At 42.2% G+C, this 20,789-nt stretch overlaps 1 protein-coding gene across 1 annotated transcript; it reads right to left on the bottom strand.

Annotated features, from left to right (window-relative positions):
* Positions 1-2,872: 2,872 nt before the first annotated feature.
* On the bottom strand, positions 2,873-7,782 carry LOC140065740 (nicotinamide N-methyltransferase-like). Its single transcript, XM_072113313.1, has 3 exons — positions 7,610-7,782; positions 5,542-5,749; positions 2,873-5,230 (listed from the first exon to the last, which is right to left on the bottom strand). Exons 1-3 carry the CDS (start codon positions 7,758-7,760, stop codon positions 4,807-4,809), a joined length of 783 nt encoding a protein of 260 aa, XP_071969414.1. The 5' UTR covers positions 7,761-7,782; the 3' UTR covers positions 2,873-4,806.
* Positions 7,783-20,789: the final 13,007 nt, after the last annotated feature.

The raw sequence follows: 20,789 nt of genomic DNA, 5'->3' as shown, positions 1-20,789 counted from the left end.
CCTCAGCTTTCCCTACACCAGTATATCAACAAATAATTCACCAAAAGTTGCAGGTCTAAAGTATTCTACCCTCTCCTCACATTACACTCAGCACCAGAAAATGGCAGATCAGTGATGATATGTCCTCTACAAGTCTCCAATCTGCACTATGTACTGCAGTTTAAGATACATAGAATAAAATAGGATAGGATAGAATAGATAGATAGGGTAGAATACGAGAGATAGTATTGAAAGATAGAGAGATAGATAGATAGATAGATAGATAGATAGATAGATAGATAGATAAAGAGTCTTAAAGTACGGGTATGGCACAATACCTGTACCATATTGTGCCATATTGTGTAATTCATTATTGTACAAACCTATAAAAAAATACATCCAAAGGTAAAGTGCATCGATTTCAAATACATGTATATAACAATGTCATTATTCACTGTATGATTATACAGTACAAAGTGTAATCATAAGGTGTAAAAGTGCAAAGACAAGTGTGTAAAAAAGGGATTAAAATTACCCAAAAGGCTCTGGAGAGAACTCTCCTGGCGGAAGCCTCAGGTCCTCACAGCTGATGTAATCTCAGTGTCTGTGGATCCAACCTGCACACAACCTGGGTAATTTTAGGTAATTTTGGGTAATTTTAACCCCTTTTTTACACACTTGTCTTTGTACTTGCCTTTTACTTTATTTTTCTACAAGATGATCAAGCCAGAACCTTTGGGGGTGCTGCGCCCCTCCTTATTAGGTGTCTATAAGTTTGTGCTGACTTAGACTTTGCCTTAGATAGATAGATAGGACATTTCATTATTACACAGGGATCATTTTAGACACTCCCAGAATGCAGGAAGTGATTTAAAGTTGTCCACACAACTTCCCAATATGGCACAACAATAAATCACAACCCTGAATGGCTATAAGATCCCTTTCACTAGCCTCAGTGTAACAGAACATTATCAAACCAAATAAGCTGCCACCACTTCTCCTTTAATATAAGCCCGGTCCATAACGGGATTATATATAGACAAGGATGTTGGGATTTGTGGATCGAGATAAAAGAGCAGCACTGGATAAATTTTATATTTAATTGCCTTAATGGCACACTAGACAAACAGTACACACAATAGATATACATACAGTTAAACAGAGTACAAAATACAAAGGTACAACTCCAAGTATCAGCAGTTCAGTAAGTTATGTTTAATCCACGTTTATTAATGAAAATGAGGAACAATAAGTGCAAACAGAATTCTCAAAGCATGAAGGGTGGTCTCGCAGGAACCCGGCAGTAGGATACATCCAACGTCACATAACAGAATAAAGACAGACTGCAAAGTCGCACTTAGGCAAAGATCATATTTATAGTGCCTACGGGGGTCCGCCCACCTATTCCTAGAAACAGGACGAGATAAGTACGAGGACAGTAGACGGGGGGGGGGGGGGGGGGGACGACACAAGACAATGACAGGTCAGACAGGGGTGGGGGGTTCGAAGGTGGCTTCCAAGTCACTCTCTGGGCGTACAGCCTAATAGTTTTCAATGCTGGGGTCCTGAAAGGCTATGTTCTCAAATAAGGAGCCATAATTGTAGACAAAAAGATCCTGAAAGGCAGGGGTTAGCTGGTATATTCCTCCCAGGGGGTCCAAGCCATGGTTGTTTTACTCGGGTCCGGCGAGGCCTCGGCCACGAGCTCCTGCATTCTTCGTATATAATGGAGCTCCTGTATCCACTCCACGGCAGTGGGTGGGTGAGGGCTCTTCCAGTGTCGAGGGATCACTGTCCTTGCTGCCGTTAGAAAGTGGCGAAGGAGGCCCTTCTTGATGGAAGAGATGGTGCCCGGCAACACAGAGAGGAGGGCAACCTGTGGACTGAATTGTACGGTCTTACCGGACACCCTGCTGTATGTCAGTTTAGTAAGTTAATTACCATTAGGTGTGGGCCTAATGGGGATGGATAGTCCACACTTTCATCTAAGATCCTTCCTGCGCTTGTGATGTTAACGTTTCCCCCAGTTGAAAGACAAAAGCATCAGGTGTGCTCTGATTATATTAGGTGCAGATACAACCCTGCACAACCCCAGGAGGGCTCAAAGGACCCTCCTACCTGGCATTAAGTCCAGAACCTTAGATTCTCAAAAGGAAGTTGTAGGGTCAGGGTTCTGGTATCATTGGATCCGGGTGAATCCCTGGATTGCATTGATACCAAACCTAACCCATTTGCTATGGTCCCATCCCAAAATATTTATATCTCTGGATCCAAGGATGCTAGAACCTAATTAGACATATTCATATGATATCCTGGTGATACAGGTTTCAAAAATGTATTTGCCCTTGGGCTGAGATGGACCATAACTCCAGAACTGTCACTAACCAAAATAATGGTCTAAGAGTTTTATGACTCAATGTCTCCTGTTTAAGAAATGGAGGGAGATTCAAGAAGAGATCCAAGGAGTCCCTGCGGCTGCAGAAATTCTTTGAAGCTTGGCTTCCTGTAGTGATAACACTCTAGCTAGCTCCTTTAGGCTAATTAAGATGAGGCTGGGGGGAAGTAAGGGATATGGGTGGCTTGATGAACCGGTCAATATCTGGCATGTGAATCTCCCTTGTTCATCAAAATGGGAAACAAATGGGAGGGCCACAAAATTTTTTAGTCAGGGGCTTAAAAATTCCTGGCAGCCCTGGCCATACTATTGGCCATAAAATAATGCTGGCACAGATGCTACAGCAGTTGTTGCTGCTAAGGGTGGCCCAACAATTATGTTTATGGGGAAATTACTTTTTTACACAGGCCCCTGTAGGATTTGATTACTTTCCACTCAATAATAAAGACTTTTATTGATAAACTGCCTTTTGTCTTTATTTGTGTAATGTTTGTCTAATTTTATAAATTTGCTTGGTCATCAGAAACATTTCAGTATATAAACATTCAAATGATTGAGAAATCAGGAAGAGATTCACCACTGTGAATATGTGAATAACATGCAAATTTTATTTGTGTTGCTATAATGATAGTGAAAGCAAATGTTACATTTTTTATCAGAGAAAAGTCCACAGCAGCACAATGCATAAAAAGATCCCAAACAAAGGGAGTATGCAATATTGAATAATATATAGGAAAAATGAGACAGCACATACCAGTCCATTAGATGAAACAAAAAAGTGATGAGTTTATTCCATGGCCGACGTTTCGGTGGCTTGAGAAAGTCTAATGGACTGGTATGTGCTCTCTCATTTTTCCTATAAATATATATACACATATTTTGATAACTATATAGCTTGGGTCATTATAGATGTGCAATAGCTATTATGTGTACTTTTTATGTGTGCTAAAGTACAATATACTATACATAGAATGTTAATCATAGCCTGTCCATAGTCATAATAATTGCATATAAATAAAAATTTGTTCAAATAAGCCAAAAGCCGAAAAGTGGGTTAATACATCTAGAAAATAGGAGCATCCAATAGCATTGAATATGATATAGGAATCCAAACAACCTGCCAAGTTTGTGTATGCCCTTTACAGTATACCAGAAGTGGGGCTCCCAGCATCCTATATACTCCTAGCATCTCTTTGCTGCTACTAATCACACACTTTTAAAAGATCAGGCAAATTACATGTTGTATATGTGTGTGTATATTAGTTTCTGTTTATCTGCTTTTTATCCCTTATTTTATGGGTGTGGCTGCAACAAAACTGCAGCTGGCCGCATCCTGGCTGCACCGCAGCTGGACTGTATATTGGCACTCGCATAAATTGTTATTGGATTGCTGTTCTTGATCACATTGGAACTAAAAATAAAATAAGAATTCCTGGTTTCACAAAAATATAAGGAGTGCCAAGTTTTTCTTCATTTGTAAATACGGTATTGTAACCTACTTGTGCACCCATCAAGCTTCAAAGACTTCGAGTGACGTGTATTCCTTCTACTGTATATTGGCACTCTGACCTCCCAAGATTGTCTGCACTGTGGTGCTAGTTGCTGATGAAGCAGATTTTTGGTTTCCTGGTTGGGCATTGTAAGGGGGTAGATTTCAGGGGCAGTGCTGTTAGCATTGCGTATAGAGGGGGCAGGTGGCTTAAAGGAGTTTGCTACTTTACCTCAGGTTTTTGTAATGTGTGTGTGTAAGTGTGTGGGTAGGATATTGGGTAATTTACCAATATATACTGTATCTGTTAAAAGTTCTGCACCATTTTATTTATGTGTAAATTGAAGCATCCTGTCTTTTGTCTCAACAGACAGACATTCCTGTCCATAAAATGGCCAAAGACGGAGGGTCATGTGATCTTAGCTGTCCACGAGCAATCGTCCTTCCAGGACCTTATGATAGTATTCATGAACATAAGATCAAGGGCAGGGCAGGGCAATTGTTCATGGACAGATAGAGATCATTTGATCCTCCAACTGCAGCCATTTATAAGAATATCTGGCTGATGAATACATATATATGTGAAAGCAAAGCAGAATTTTTAATATATGTATATTAGTAAATTATCTAATATCCAGCCGCCCACACTTACACACACATTACAAAGAACGTGAGGTAAAGTGGCCAACCCCTTTTAATGCTGCAACATATAACAATTTTAGATATAACTTAATAAGTAAATATGAATTTTTAGATTCAAATTCACTTTGAATGAAGTATAATTTAAGGATAGTAAAAGAATAGCACAGATAAAAAAAAACACTGTTTAGGATCTATAGCACCTTATCTACACTAGACTCGACTGTCTAAGAATCAGTGATCTTAAACTGTACATATAAACTCTAGGATTTAAACTCATTGAATTATGTGTTTTAACTGCAATCTACTTTTTCTTTTGAGCTGAAATGAATATGACAGCCTTATGGTCAACAAGGTCACTCTCAGCTGTGCTCTTCTTAACCCTACAATAATCTATGGCAAACCCCTCTGCAGCTACAGCTTTCTTAATAAAATCCTCATCCTGACTTAGAAGATGAAACCTGTGTTTGCCAATTGTAAAATATGTGGCATTTAAAGGTGCTATTAATAGCAAATGTCCACCAGGTTTCAGCATCCTTGAGAAATTCCTCAGATGCCTGATATAATCAACTTGGTCTTTGCTGATAGCATCCAGGAGCCCAGCGGTAATGATACAATCTGCTGGTGGTAAATCTATTGGTTCTGTAATATTTTCTTTCTCCAGGTCACATTTCACAACATGTTGCAGCGCTGATCTCACTTTCTCTTCTTTATATTCTAACTGATCACTGTAAAAGATGGAAAAAAATAAAGGGATTGTAAGCGAGTCAAAAATAATGGGTATAAGAAAAAAAAAAACTTCAGTAGTAGTTAATTGGTTTCCATTACTAACCATTTAACCAAAACTGGTGTACTAAGTGTTTATTCTTTCAAACAGTCTTGATTATTGTTCAACACTGTATGGATGAGACTACTGATCTGGATTGATTAATAAAGTTTTTTTTACTTCTTTGATCTCAACTGGACTAGGTAAGTAACCAATTTGCTGACCTCAAATTTCTTGTTTCTTTATATCATAATATGTCAACAAAAGGTTCACCTAGTTCCTTCCATGTCTGTGTGAAGTTTTGCAGCATGTCCCCAGTGAAATGCTCCTGTACGAGTGTCCACCCATCTCTTCAGCTCCAGGATGCATCTGTCTCTGACCTTTAGCACAATGATATGGTTGAAGAACTCACAGGCTGCATATAGATGATGAATCATGGAACCAATGCTGAGGTCTATCAAGATATCTCCTTTAATATGACCTGCAGAAAAAAATATTCAATTGTTAAAACATCTCCTATGTTAAAACCAGCAGAGATGAACCATAACATAACCATGTCAAGTTGCATTTTCAATAAAATAACCAGGAATTAGAAAAGAAACATATACAATAAATAATCTGTAAAGATTCTAGGTAAATTAGATTGGTTCCCTTCTCATTTAAAGTATCATTTTACCCCTGCAATCAGCTCAATTCTGCAGTGAGCATTCAGTTTCCCTGCAGTGTCATAAAAGAGGAAATTCAATATATAACCATCCATTAAATTACATTCAGAGCAAGAGATGCACTTATGTTAGTTTTCCTGTGGTGTGAAGGACTAATTCCCATTTGAAACTGATCAGAAAAGATTCTATATCAAATGCAAACTCAGAACTCAGGGAAATACATTATTCAGTAACAAATTACTTTTTTTGTTGTTGTAAAGAATTATTATGAGATAAATTTTGCCCCCTTGAGTGTCTTTAAATAGCAAAACCAACACCTTCACACCTTGGATGTATAAAGCACCCTCATTTGTTTTTTGGTTTACTCTGTGTTGACCTATTTTTTCTTTTGGTCTTTGAGTTCTTGTGATGGGACTGGACACTGTATCATAAGTGGTATAACAAAACTCCATTGGACCGTGGTGCAAACTTTTGATCAGGGCCCCATATACATGAACTCTTGCTGCCTTCTCTGTTCTGCACATTACATTTGATAATATACATATATGCTGCACAGATATATACTCATATAACAGCACCATACTCATATACCATTTATGTACTGCCCATCAGTAGTACCGTTATTTTAAACAGAAGAATCTCCCATTTAATATGATATATAGATTGTGTATGGGTTCTTAACAGAACCGGAGATATCCACCCTTTAATGATTTTTATGTACAGGTTTCTATTCCCAATTGTAACTTTAAGAGGGCATATCTCCAGTTCTTTTAAGCATCCATGTACATATAGCACTCCCCTGTTTAATATGCCACTAAAATTGTGTTTCTATGTGCAAGGGTTCAGAAGATGTAAGTCCTTGAATTGTGCCCCCCTCCAGCCTGTCAGTTGAAGGCAGAATATAGAGGAAGCTGCAGGAGACTTCCACTTTCACTTTGAAGAAGTACATGCACACTCTGCATCTATAGCTGAACCTGGGCTTATTTATAACATATTTTGATAAAAGTTACTACTTATTTAAAAAACTTTAATTGGAAAAATGACAAAAAAGCTTATTATTTCACATTTGTAGTCAATTATTGCCAATGTTTATAAAGAAAAAAGTTAAAGTCTTGCATGTCATGAAAAAATCAAAGTAAAAATTGTTATGATATGTAAAACTTTTCCAGAGGTATCGTCATTTAAAGAAGCTTATAGTAGAATGTCAATAATTGAGCTCAGTCATGCAGGGGTTAAAGAGGCTGTCCTATGAAAAATACATATGTGGCTAAGGGGGCTGATTAAAAAATTAAACTTGTACTTACCTCCAGGGTCCCTCCTGGTGTCTCCAGGCCGTGCCCCTGTTTGTTTACAGGGGCATGGAAGATGCATATGTGAACAGCTTCTGGCCAACGAAGTGGTCGGCTATGTCAATCCAACATCATTCCCAGCGCTGTATCAGGCTGTGAGCCCTCTACATACACCCGTATTATGTACGTCATAATGTTAAATTTAGAAGCTATAAGATTTGCAATTCCTAAGTAAATCAAATGATATTTAAAGATTAAGCCAACGTAAGGCAAACATATGGTAAATGTTGCATTATTTGATAGCTATTTGGTAGCTAGCTTGCCAAATCAGTCCCATAACAATAGTATGAAAACAGTTAAAACTATTTTACCTAGAAAAATACATACCTAATTTCAATGTTTTTGCGACATTTTCAATTGGAAACAACAAGAAGTCCTCTTCAAAGGTCTTATCAGGTTTATCAGATAAGTATTCGTCCAGATACTGTCTGGAATCAAAGTCATGCACATGATAGAACCTAAGTGCACTGCAATCCATTCTCTAATAGTGTGTCTCTTGTGGAACGATTCCCTCTACACTGCTGCTCTGCGTCTTTATATAATGCCCCAAATCCATTTACACTGCACATCATGAGTAAGTCACATGAGACATGATGTAAACAATCTATATACATATACCTATTGTAAAGGGGATAATGGGAAAAAAATCCTATTAACGTGTCAGTTTGCAATGATTTCTAAAATAGTGTGAAATCAACCATGTTTTAGATTGGATAAATATTCAGTATAACTAGATAAGTCTGGATACAAATATTAACCCCTTCAGGGTTTTCAAATATGCCCTGTGTCACTATAAGTGACACTATATATGCCCTTGTAGCTTTGGAACATTATAAGATATCCAGGGGATTTGGGGATTGTTTTTTCACAACACATTGTCCTTCAAATTAGTTTAAAAATTTGGATGAAATCTTTTGTGTTTAGTTATGAAAATAAACCGGAAATTTGGCAAAGATTTTGAAAAATTATTTATTTTCAAAGTTCTAAAATCTGAAGCAGATAGTCAAAGCACCCAAATTAATTCATAACAATCACAACAATCACAATGTCTGCTTTATGTTGGCAAGAATCCACACATTTTACTAAAATGTTATGTTTTTTGAAAAATCAAAATTTTTTTGCCACAAAAAAACCTGGAAAACTTCTTGAGTATAATCCTAGGTTGACAAATGCAGCGATTACTCTTTAATAAAATGTACAGTAGCAGCCTCCCCTCATCAATAAAATGTCCAGCAGAGCCCCCCTTTAAAATAAAATGTCCAGCATTGCCCCCTTAACAAAATGTCCAGCACTGCCCTTGATAAAATAATAGTACTCACTTCCGGCATTGACCCCCAGCATTCTCTTCTCCCCGGGCATGCCTTCTCAGCTCGGCTCCAGCTTCCTGGCAGAGCAGGGAGAGGCATGTCCACAGCGGCACAAGTACTCAGCGCCATGCGTTCCAGACACTGCTGAGGCAGTGATTAGGGAATTTCTGCATAGGGTAACATAAAGGAGGGAATATATATATATATATATATATATATATATATATATATATATTGTAAACCATCACTTGGTAGAGTGATAGATGGGCTGTATATCCCTTTAACCCCTTAAGGACGCAGGGTTTTTTGGCTCATTTCTCGCTCTCCACCTTCAAAAATCCATAACGTTTTCATTTTTACGTGTACAGAGCTGTGTGAGGGTTATTTTGTTCGTAATAAATTTTACTTTCCCGCAATGTTATTTATTTTAACATGCCGTGTACTGCGAAGCTGAAAAAAAATTCCAAATGTGGAAAAATTGAATAAAAACCGCACGTGCGTCACGTTCTTGTGGGCTCAGTTTTTACGACTTTGACTGTGTGCTCCAAATAACACCTCATCTTTATTCTTTGGTTCGGTACGATTGCGGTGATACCAAATTTATACAGGTTTTATTGTGTTTTAATACATTTTCAAAAATTAAACGAATGTGTACAAAAAAGAAAAAAAATTTTTGCCATCTTCTGATGCTAATAACTTTTTCATACTTTGGTGCACGGAGCTGTGTGAGGTGTCTTTTTTTGCGAAATGAGCCGACGTTTTCATTTTTTTTGAGGTCTGTGCGACATTTTGATCATTTTTTATTCCATTTTTTATGTGATGCAAAAAGTTATAAAAGTCGCATTTCGGGCATTTGAGCGCCATTTCCCATCTCGGAGGTCACCGCCGGCCGTAACCGTTTTTATATTTTGATAGATCGGGCATTTTGGGACGCGGTGATACCTAATGTGTCTGTGATTTTTACAGTTTATTATGTTTTATATCAGTTCTAGGGAAAGGGGGGTGATTTGAATTTTTAATATTTTATTAATTTTTTTTATTTTTTAAACTTTTTTTTTCTTTTTTTTTTTTCACTATTTCTTAGACCATCTAGGGTACATTAACCCTAGATGTTCAGATCGTTCCTACCATATACTGCAATACTACTGTATTGCAGTATATGGCATTTTTGGAGCTCATTAATCTGGAGCGAATCTGCAGAAGCCATGTAGCCTCGGGTCAAACGAAGAACCGAGGCTACCATGGCAACCGATCGCCGCCCCCCTATGACGTTCGGGGTAGCGACTATCGTAATGAAGATGGCGGCGCTCACACGCCGCCGTCTTTTAAATGCCGCTGGGGACTTTGCTGGCGGCAATCATAGGGTTAATAGCCGCGATCGGTGGAAGCACCGACCGCAGTTATTAGCGGTGGGGGTTTGCTGCAATATGCAACAACTCCCACCCTTGTATGAAGAGGACTCAGCCCGTGAGCCCTCTTCATACATTCCCTGCACCTCTGCGCTGTAGAGCTACGGCGCAGAGCGTTAAGGGGTTAAGGTTCCTGGTCTCCATGTTATAGGGGCCATGGTTTTTTACTGGACTTTCCAGGGTTTAGATGTTGCAGGGTTCCTGCCTTGATGGCTCCTCTCCAGACTCCATGACCTGTTATATCCCTGACCCTTTAGCTGCAGGTGTGGGTGTTCAGATTGTTGAGGAGCAAATGGACAGAGGCAAGAGTTGCTGGGTGCTGTTGTTCTAAAGAGAAGACCAACAGCAGGTCCTGGACTACACAACGGGAGCAAAAGCCTCAAAAGCTGGGTGAGAGCCATTGTTGGACTATTCCTTTTGTACTGCTACCCTGAAACTAAGGACATTAAATTTTTGTTTTATGCTGAAAAAAAGCTTCTTGAGTTCTTGTTGGACTGTGTTAAATAAATTGTTGGACTTTTATTTGGATAAACCTGCCTGGATGTGAATTTGTGCCAGACAACAAGTCTGTTTGAGGGGTCCCATTTCCCACCTATGGTGTTTTGGATGCGAGCAGCCGTTGCTAGGGGCAACAGCAGGCAGAATTGAAGTTTTAGAAGCTGTAATCTGTGTATGTCCTGGTTGAAAGTGGCTGTAGGACTGCAAAAAGGCATTGCAATGGAGAAACTTATCAGATGATGCAAGCCAATCTCCAACAGCAGCAAGCTCTGGCACAGCAGCAGAAGGCTCATGCAGAGGCCTTACAAGCCCAGCAGCAGGCTTATGCTCAGCACCAGGAGACTAACCGCCTTCTTATGGAGCAAATGGCTGCTTTAAGAGAAGCAGTGACTGTACCACAGGTTGTCGCCATTTCTGGTCAAACCTCAGATGTAATTATAAAAAAGGAAGTACAAGCTTCCTTGCAGAAGATGACCACTGAGGATGATGTGGAGGCATATCTTACTGTTTTTGAACGGATTGCAGACAGAGAAAACTTGCCTGTAGAGCAGTGGGCTGAAGTGCTGGCTCCATATTTGACAGGTGAGCCACAAAAAGCTTATTATGACCTCACCTTGCAGGATTCAAAGGACTACAGCAGATTGACGGCTGAAATACTTGCACGATTGGGGGTCAGTATGGCAGTTCAGGCTCAGTGAGTACAGCAATGGAATTTCTGCAAAGAGAAACCACCAAGGTCACAAATGTTTGACCTGTTCCACCTGGTGCAGAAGTGGCTCCAACCAGAGTCCTCTACACAAGAGCAGATGGTGGAAAAGGTTGTGATTGATCGCTATGTCCAAGCTCTTCCTGTGCAAGTGCAGCGATGGGTTGCCCAGGAAGATCCCCAGAATGCAGATGACCTGATGTATCACTGCTGAACATCTCATCCCTGAGGCAGACAAAGTAAAATTACCTCACTGGAACCACAAAGTTCACCCTCTGCCTAGTAGGAGGTTATTGAAGTCTGCAGGAGAGTGGAGACAATCTACAGAAAGCAAGAAACCGAAGGCAGTGGAAACCGCTACTACAACTCAGTCTCGCCAAATAATTTGTTGGAAGTGTCAAAACCCTGAACACATTGCTGTTCATTGTTCTGTGATGGCAGAGACCATGGAATCTGATCCATCTGGCCATGGAGCCACATATGTGCCAGGTGACTGTCAATGACTCCATGATGACTGCTCTTTTTGACTCTTGGAGCCTGTTGACGCTTGTCCGCGGTAATCTGTCACAGGTGCTGTGTGCCCCAGGAAAATACCTTGGGGTAAAGTGTGTTCATGGAGATGTCAAAGACTATCCGGTGGCTGAAGTGATTATTGATACTGAATTTGGGTCTGTGTCACACCAAGTTGGTATTGTTAAAGACTTAATGTATGCAATCATTATCGGACGTGACTTTCCTTTGTTTTGGGAGCTGTGGGGTAAAACAGCAAACAGCCTTGTCCAATGGTACCCAGGTTACCACTGTTAATAATGTATTCCCTATGTGTGAGCCTCAAGGTAGTGAAAAGCAGCTTGATGTTAATAGGAAAACCTCTGATGATTCAGAAAATTTTCCCCTGGAGGTGTTGGTCAGGGATGAAGGGAATATTTCAGAGTCTGACCTAACCTTGACAGACCTTCAGGTGAATAGAGTAAATTTTGGAACTGCACAGTGGCAAGACCCAACACTAAAGAATGCTTTAGAAAATGTGACAGTTCTTAATGGTGTTCCCCAAGAGCCCGGCGCTGATAAACGGTATCCTTTTTTTGAAGTAAGCAGCAATTTGTTGTACCGTGTTACCAAAGCGAATAATGATGTGGTAGAACAGTTAGTTGTTCCGGGTCCATATAGAAAAGTGGTATTGGATCTGGCCCAAACTTATGCCTTGGGGGGTCATTTAGCAACCGATAAGACAAGGGAGCGTATCCTTCAGAGGTTCTATTGGCCCGGCTGCTATAGAGCAATTGAAAACTACTGTAAATCATGTCCCACTTGCCAGATTAACGCCCCTGTGTCTCATTTCAAAAGACCTTTGGTACCCCTTCCTGTAATTGAGGTACCGTTTGAGCGCATAGCCATGGACCTAGTTGGTCCCTTAGTTAGGTCTGCTAGGGGGCACCAATACATTTTAGTGGTGTTGGATTATGCCACCAGATATCCTGAAGCAATTCCATTAAGGAACACATCAGCTAAATGTATTGCACGTGAGCTATTCCATATGTGTACCAGAGTGGGTCTTCCCAAAGAAATCCTAACTGACCAGGGTAGACCTTTCATGTCGAAGGTAATGAAAGAATTATGTAAGATTAATTTCTGGGCCACAGGTTAAAGTAAGGGTAAAACCGTACAGAATTCCTGAAGCCCGTAGACAGGCCGTCTCTGAGGAGGTCCACAGAATGTTGAGTTTAGGTGTAATTGAAAAATCTAAAAGTGAATGGTCCAGCCCCATTGTTTTAGTTCCGAAACCAAATGGAAGCTGGCATTTTTGTAATGATTTCCATAAACTCAACGAGTTTTCCAAAATGGATGCCTACCCTATGCCCAGGGTAGATGAGCTGATAGAAAGGCTAGGCCCAGCTAGATACATCACAACTCTAGATCTTACAAAAGGGTACTGGCAAATACCTCTGTCAAAGGAGGCACAAGAAAAAACTGCCTTTTCTACTCCTGAGGGATGCTTCCAATATGTCAGGATGCCCTTCGGCTTAAAAGGTGCTCCTTCCACATTCCAGGGCGATGGATGAAATATTAATTCCACACAAGGAATATGCAACAGCCTACCTTGATGACATAGTCATTTTTAGTCTAGACTGGAAAAGCCATTTAGGTAAGGTCCAGGCCATTCTAGGCTCTCTTAGAATAGCTGGTTTTACGGCCAACCCAAAAAAGTGTGCCATAGTCATGGAGCAGGAAAAGTACTTGGGGTATGTGGTAGGAAGAGGTCTGATTAAGCCTCAAGTTAATAAGGTAGACGCAATTCAAGATTGGCCACGACCTCTTACAAAAAAACAAGTGAGGGCTTTCTTGGGTATTGTTGGTTATTACCGACGCTTTGTGCCCAACTTTGACAGTATTGCAGCACCTTTGTCTGACCTGACAAAAGGAAGTAAATCAGTTATGGTTCAGTGGTCCCCTGAGGCTGAACAAGCATTTAAAGAGTTAAAATCTGTGTTGTGTAGCCAGCCAGTTCTGATGGCCCCGGATTTCTCTAAAGAGTTTATCATTCAGACAGATGCCTCAGAGGTGGGATTAGGGGCCGTTATGTCTCAGGAGGTTAATGGAGAAGAGCACCCTGTCATGTACTTGAGTAGAAAACTGAACTCATGTGAAAAAAATTATTCTATTGTAGAACGAGAGTGCCTGGCAATAAAATGGGCATTGGACTCTCTGAGGTACTACCTGCTTGGCAGGAAGTTCAAGCTTGTCTCAGATCATGCTCCTTTAAAGTGGATGAGCCAAAATAAGGGAAATAATGCAAGGGTGACACATTGGTTCCTGGTATTACAGGACTTTGATTTTGTTGTAGAGCACAGGCCAGGTAAATTACATGTCAATGCAGATGCCCTGTCAAGAATTTACTGCTTGGTAGCTGAAGGTGCCAAGCCCCACGGCTTTAGGCAGAGGGGGGGATATGTAAACTATCACTTGGTAGAGTGATAGACGGGCAGTATGTCCCTTTAAGGTTCCTGGTCTCCATGTTATAGGGGCCATGGTTTTTAACTGGACTTTAGATCCAGGGTTTAGATGTTGCAGAGTTCCTGCCTTGATTGCTCCTCTCCATACTCCATGACCTGTTATATACCTGACCCTTTAGCTGCAGGTGTGGGTGTTCAGATTGTTGAGGGGCAAATGGACAGAGGCAAGAGTTGCTGGGTGCTGTTGTTCTAAAGAGAAGACCAACTGCAGGTCCTGGACTACACAGCGGGAGCAAAAGCCTCAAAAGCTGGGTGAGAGCCATTGTTGGACTATTCCTTTTGTACTGCTACCCTGAAACTAAGGACATTAAATTTTTGTTTTATGCTGAAGAAAGCTTCTTGAGTTCTTGTTGGACTGTGTTAAATAAATCTTTGGACTTTTATTTGGATAAACCTGCCTGGATGTGAATTTGTGCCAGACAACAAGTCTGTCTGAAGGGTCCCATTTCCCACTCATATATATATATATATATATATATATATATATATATCTTTGATTACCCCTATGACCCATGCTGCAGTGAGGGATTAGTCTGAGCCCCCATTGGCTGATATCCTGACCCTGATTAGATTTAAAGGAGCATGCAGCTTACACCAGAGGCTACACTACTCCATCTTGAAACACCACTGTCCGTGTGCATGTCTGGGAAGTATCATCATCTCCCTCCTACTGCTCATTTTAGATGCTTTTTCAATCCCCTGATGAGAGGTTCTGGTCCTGTTCTAGAACTCAGGATTTTAACAGGGCATACTATGATCTCCTTACAGATTAGGGGTAACTCTGGGACTGCCCTTGTCTGGATGGGAGCTATATGTGGGTACAGGGTGAGACAGAGATAGGGACTACTAGGTGTGGTGTGGCGACTTTATCCTGACCTTCTGGATCCCATCGTTCTCCGGCCAACCTCCCGCACTTGACTCCCCATAATTGGTAAGAATTTTCCAAATTTTCTCTATTGTGCTTTACATATAGAGTAGTTGGATACCTTGCATATACCCTTCCAGGGTGAGTTTTAACAGATTATTCATTGATGGCCTATGTCTCTGGCTTATTTGATGTTGTTTTAATGGTTGATATTCAAAGTTAGGTTTTATGTCCTATTCACCCTGAGTTTGATTCATAATTGATTGATGTATATACACTTGCCCATGATACTTCTCGAGCAAGTTCTTTGAACTAATAAGCTGTTCATTGGTTGTTGTAGTGTTCTTTTTATATGACCGGAATGCTGTTCTATAAAAATAGTCTTAGTCTAGGTACCCATCTGAATGAAGTCACATTTAGGTGGCAGATAGCGTACACTCTGATGACATTGTGCAAACCTAATTTTTTAGGAGTAATTGCCAAAATGGTGGATATTTATCATTGACATTTTAGTGCTAAAAAATTCCATTGTGTAAAGCCATTGTGTGATTCTTTAAAAATAAAAATTGCACAAAAAGTTGCATAGTCACTCCACTGGCATATGTGCTGCCATTTTTTTATTTTGCCATTTTCTCATTTTTTTTAAGTCGCAGATGCTGCTGACAGATTAATGAAAGGGCCAAAGCCACTTCAATAAATTTAGTGGGCAATGAAACTCTAAAGGCAGTCTATCCCAAGGAACCTGCCCAATTATAAGCATCCCTCAGTAAATGGGGTTGTCAGATTTATCTGTATGGTTTTTATAGTAGTACTATTTTAAGAAGAATTTGACAACAAGCCTTCTCTCCTACAGTCTCCTTGCCTATGCTCCTACACCATATGACCAACTCCCACATGAGATGCGTTCTAACTAGAGATGAGCGAGCACTAAAATGCTCGGGTACTCGTTATTCGAGACGAACTTTTCCCGATGCTCGAGTGCTCGTCTCGAATAACGAGCCCCATTGAAGTCAATGGGAGACTCGAGCATTTTTCAAGGGGACCAAGGCTCTGCACAGGGAAGCTTGGCCAAACACCTGGGAACCTCAGAAAAGGATGGAAACACCACGGAAATGGACAGGAAACAGCAGGGGCAGCATGCATGGATGCCTCTGAGGCTGCTTAATCGCACCATTATGCCAAAATTATGGGCAACAGCATGGCCATGACAGAGTGACAGAATGAAGCTAGATAGCATCTAAAACATCCAATAATTGACCCTGACACTATAGGGGACGGCATGCAGAGGCAGCGGCAGCAGCGGCAGGCTAGAGAGTGGCATGGCGACATACCCTAAATGGACTCAGGCTTCAAACCAATGGGTGGCAGAGAGGAACCAAAGGAGGTGAGCAAGAAGCGATCAAATAATATCGGTACATGATAAAAGTTTGCCAGTATATTTTGTGGATTACACAGCAGGGTGGCGACAAAGTTAACATGGAAGCCATGAAAACAACCCAAAATTCTGCCTGACACAGCTCGTTTGATAAGGGGACCATGTATGGAGGCAGTGAACTAGTAGTAGATTAAAGGTGCTGCAGTTAAAACTATGTTAGTTGGATCTTGGGATGGAGCTGGCGCTCCGCTGCCAGGCGAGCTTTCGCCAATCCAAGCCCCTGTCTCTAGGCTACTCCCCAAACAGCACTTCTAAGAACCTTTTGTATAAGATCAAGTGTAGTAGCGTTCTTATAAGTTTGGGATATGGCGGGTGAGGGGAATGTAAACAGATGCGCAAGAAGCTCTGAAATAATATTGGTAAATGATAAAAGTTTGCCAGTATATTTTGTGGATTACACAGCAGGGTGGCGACAAAGTTAACAAGTTTGTTGTGGAAGACATGAAAACAACCCAAAATTCTGCCTGACACAGCTCGTTTGATAAGGGGACCATGTATGCCTACAGTTCATGCCGGTCGCTGCACTGGCTGCCAGTCTCCTTTCGAATACAGTTTAAAATAATAACCCTCATCCATAAAGCTCTGTATAATGCTGCACCCCCCTACCTCTCCTCTCTTATCTCAGTCTATCGCCCAACCCATGCTCTTAGATCCGCCAGTGATCTTAGATTAACCTCTACCCTAGTGCGGACCTCCCACTCGCGTCTCCAAGACTTCTCTAGAGCTGCACCAATTCTATGGAATGCTCTGCCCCGGACTATCAGACTAATACCTAACCTCCAAAGTTTCAAACATGCTCTTAAAACCCATTTCTTTAGGCAAGCCTATAACACTCATTAACTGCATGAAGTTTTAACTCTTCTACTAACCCGTCCTGTGTCGTCCTCCCATCTGTTATCCAGCAACCAACAGGCACCAGACTTCTCTGCAGTCCCATTCACCCTGGACCTGGTATATAAGATGACGGCTGAGTGGTTCAAGCGACAGCAATTCCATTTATTATATTTTGTTCTATTCCCTAAGAAGAATGGCTTGACCATTAAATATTCTTTTACCTCGTGTTACCCCATCATCTTCATAAACCGTAAGCTCTGGCGAGCAGGGACCTCACTCCTGTTGTTCCATACAAATGTTGTGCTCTGTTACATTACATTTATATTTGTTTCCTATGATTTGTAAAGCGCTACGGAATATGATGGCGCTATATAAATAAAGATTATTATTATTATTATTATGGAGGCAGTGAACTAGTAGTAGATTAAAGGTGCTGCAGTTAAAACTATGTTAGTTGGATCTTGGGATGGAGCTGGCGCTCCGCTTCCAGGCGAGCTTTCGCCAATCCAAGCCCCTGTCTCTAGGCTACTCCCCAAACAGCACTTCTAAGAACCTTTTGTATAAGATCAAGTGTAGTAGCGTTCTTATAAGTTTGGGATATGGCGGGTGAGGGGAATGTAAACAGATGCGCAAGAAGCGCTGAAATAATATCGGTAAATGATAAAAGTTTGCCAGTATATTTTGTGGATTACACAGCAGGGTGGCGACAAAGTTAACAAGTTTGATGTGGAATGCCCTGTAATAGCTCTTGGGCGGTGTGCCTTTTATCGCCTAGGCTCAGCAGTTTGAGCACCGCCTGCTGTCGCTTAGCGACGGCACTGCTGCTGTGCCTAGAGCTAGCGACTGATGGCGCCATGGCCACGGATGGTAATTCGGAGGAGGAGGAGGTGGAGGAGGGGTGGGAGGAGGAGGAGGTATACTAGGCCTTTGAGACCTGGACCGAGGTAGGCCCCGCAATCCTCTGCGTCGGCAGTATATGACCAGCCCCAGGGTCAGACTCGGTCCCAGCCTGCACCAAGTTAAGTGTAGTAGCGTTCTTATAAGTTTGGGATATGGCGGGTGAGGGGAATGTAAACAGATGCGCAAGAAGTGCATGATGCGCATGGAGCTGGCGCTCCGCTGCCAGGCGAGCTTTCGCCAATCCAAGCCCCTGTCTCTAGGCTACTCCCCAAACAGCACTTCTAAGAACCTTTTGTATAAGATCAAGTGTAGTAGCGTTCTTATAAGTTTAGGATATGGCGGGTGAGGGGAATGTAAACAGATGCGCAAGAAGCGCTGAAATAATATTGGTAAATGATAAAAGTTTGCCAGTATATTTTGTGGATAACACAGCAGGGTGGCGACAAAGTTAACAACTTTGATGTGGAATCCATGAAAACAACCCAAATTTCTGCCTGACACACCTCGTTTGATAAGGGGACGATGTATGGAGGCAGCTATATGGACGACTTTTGGAGGTAGCAATGGAGACAACGTGTGGAGGCTGCTATGGAGACAATTTAATTTGGATAGTGCCTGTATGTGGCAGTCCAAAAAAGTTTTCAAACCAGAGGAGCAGGTAGGTGGCCCTCCAGAAAAATTGAATAGATTGAGTGCCTGTATGTGGCACTCCCAAAAATTGTTTAAAACAGAGGACCGGGTAGGTGGCCCTCCAGAAAAATTAAATGCATAAAGTACTATAGCTAGAGCCAGTGGGCCCTGTCAAAAAATAGCCAGTTTCCTCTGCTTTACTGTACAAAGAGGAGGAGAAGGAGGAAAATGAGGAGGAGGAGGAGTGCATAAATTATTCAGGTTGAGCTTCCTTCCCCTGGTGGAGATTGGAAATTATGAGAAATCCAGGCTTTATTCATCTTAATAAGCGTCAGCCTGTCAGCGCTGTCAGTCGACAGGCGTGTACGCTTATCGGTGATGATGCCACCAGCTGCACTGAAAACCCGCTCGGACAAGACGCTAGCGGCAGGGCAGGCAAAAGCCTCCAAGGCGTACAGCGCCAGTTCGTGCCACATGTCCAGCTTTGAAACCCAGTAGTTGTAGGGAGCTGTGTGATCATTTAGGACGATGGTATGGTCAGCTACGTACTCCCTCACCATCTTTCTGTAAAGATCAGCCCTACTCTGCCGAGACTGGGGACAGGTGACAGTGTCTTGCTGGGGTGACATAAAGCTGGCAAAAGCCTTTAAAGCGTACCCTTGCCAGTGCTGGACAAGCTACCTGCTTGCCTACTCTCCCTCGCTACTTGTCCCGCAGAACTACGCACTCTGCCGCTAGCGCTGTCAGAAGGGAAATAGTGTTTAAGCTTGTGCACCAGGGCCTGCTGGTATTCATGCATTCTCACACTCCTTTCCTCTCCAGGGATGAGAGTGGAAAGATTTTGCTTGTACCGTGGGTCCAGGAGAGTGAATACCCAGTAATCGGTGCTGGAATAAATTCTTTGAACGCGAGGGTCACGGGATAGGCAGCCTAGCATGAAATCTGCCATATGCGCCAGAGTACCAACGCGTAAGAATTCACTCCCCTCACTGGCCTGACTGTCCATTTCCTCCTCCTCCAACTCCTCCAACTCCTCTTCTTCTGCCCATACACGCTGAACAGTGAAGGACTCAACAATGGTCCCCTCTTGTGTCTCGCCAACATTCTCCTCCTCTTCCTCCTCATCCTCCTCCACCTCCACCTCCTCCGATATGCGCTGAGAAACAGACCTGAGGGTGCTTTGGCTATCAACAAGGGAATCTTCTTCCCCCGTCTCTTGTGACGAGCGCAAAGCTTCCGACTTCATGCTGATCAGAGAGTTTTTCAACAGGCCAAGCAGCGGGATGGTGAGGCTGATGATGGCGGCATCGCCACTGACCATCTGTGTTGACTCCTCAAAGTTACTCAGCACCTGACAGATATCAGACATCCACGTCCACTCCTCATTGTAGACTTGAGGAAGCTGACTGACCTGACTACCAGTTCTGGTGGAAGTTGACATCTGGCAGTCTACAATCGCTCTGCGCCGCTGGTAAACTCTGGATAACATGGTTAATGTTGAATTCCACCTCGTGGGCACGTCGCACAATAGTCGGTGAGCGGGCAGTTGGAGACCTGAGAGTGGCAGAATCTGTGCTGGACTTCCTGAAATGCGCACAGATGCGGCGCACCTTCGTGAGCATATCAGACAGATTGGGGTATGTCTTGAGGAAACGCTGAACTATCAGATTTAACACATGGGCCAGGCATGGCACATGTGTCAGTCTGCCGAGTTGCAGAGCCGCCACCAGGTTACGGCCGTTGTCACACACAACCATGCCTGGCTTCAGGTTCAGCGGTGCCAGCCACAGATCAGTCTGCGCCGTGATGCCCTGTAATAGTTCTTGGGCGGTGTGCCTTTTATCGCCTAGGCTCAGCAGTTTGAGCACCGCCTGCTGTCGCTTAGCGACGGCACTGCTGCTGTGCCTAG

This window comes from Engystomops pustulosus, chromosome 6 (assembly GCF_040894005.1).
Source record: "Engystomops pustulosus chromosome 6, aEngPut4.maternal, whole genome shotgun sequence".
Lineage (NCBI taxonomy): Eukaryota > Metazoa > Chordata > Amphibia > Anura > Leptodactylidae > Engystomops > Engystomops pustulosus.
This window is presented reverse-complemented; position numbering and strand designations above follow the sequence as displayed.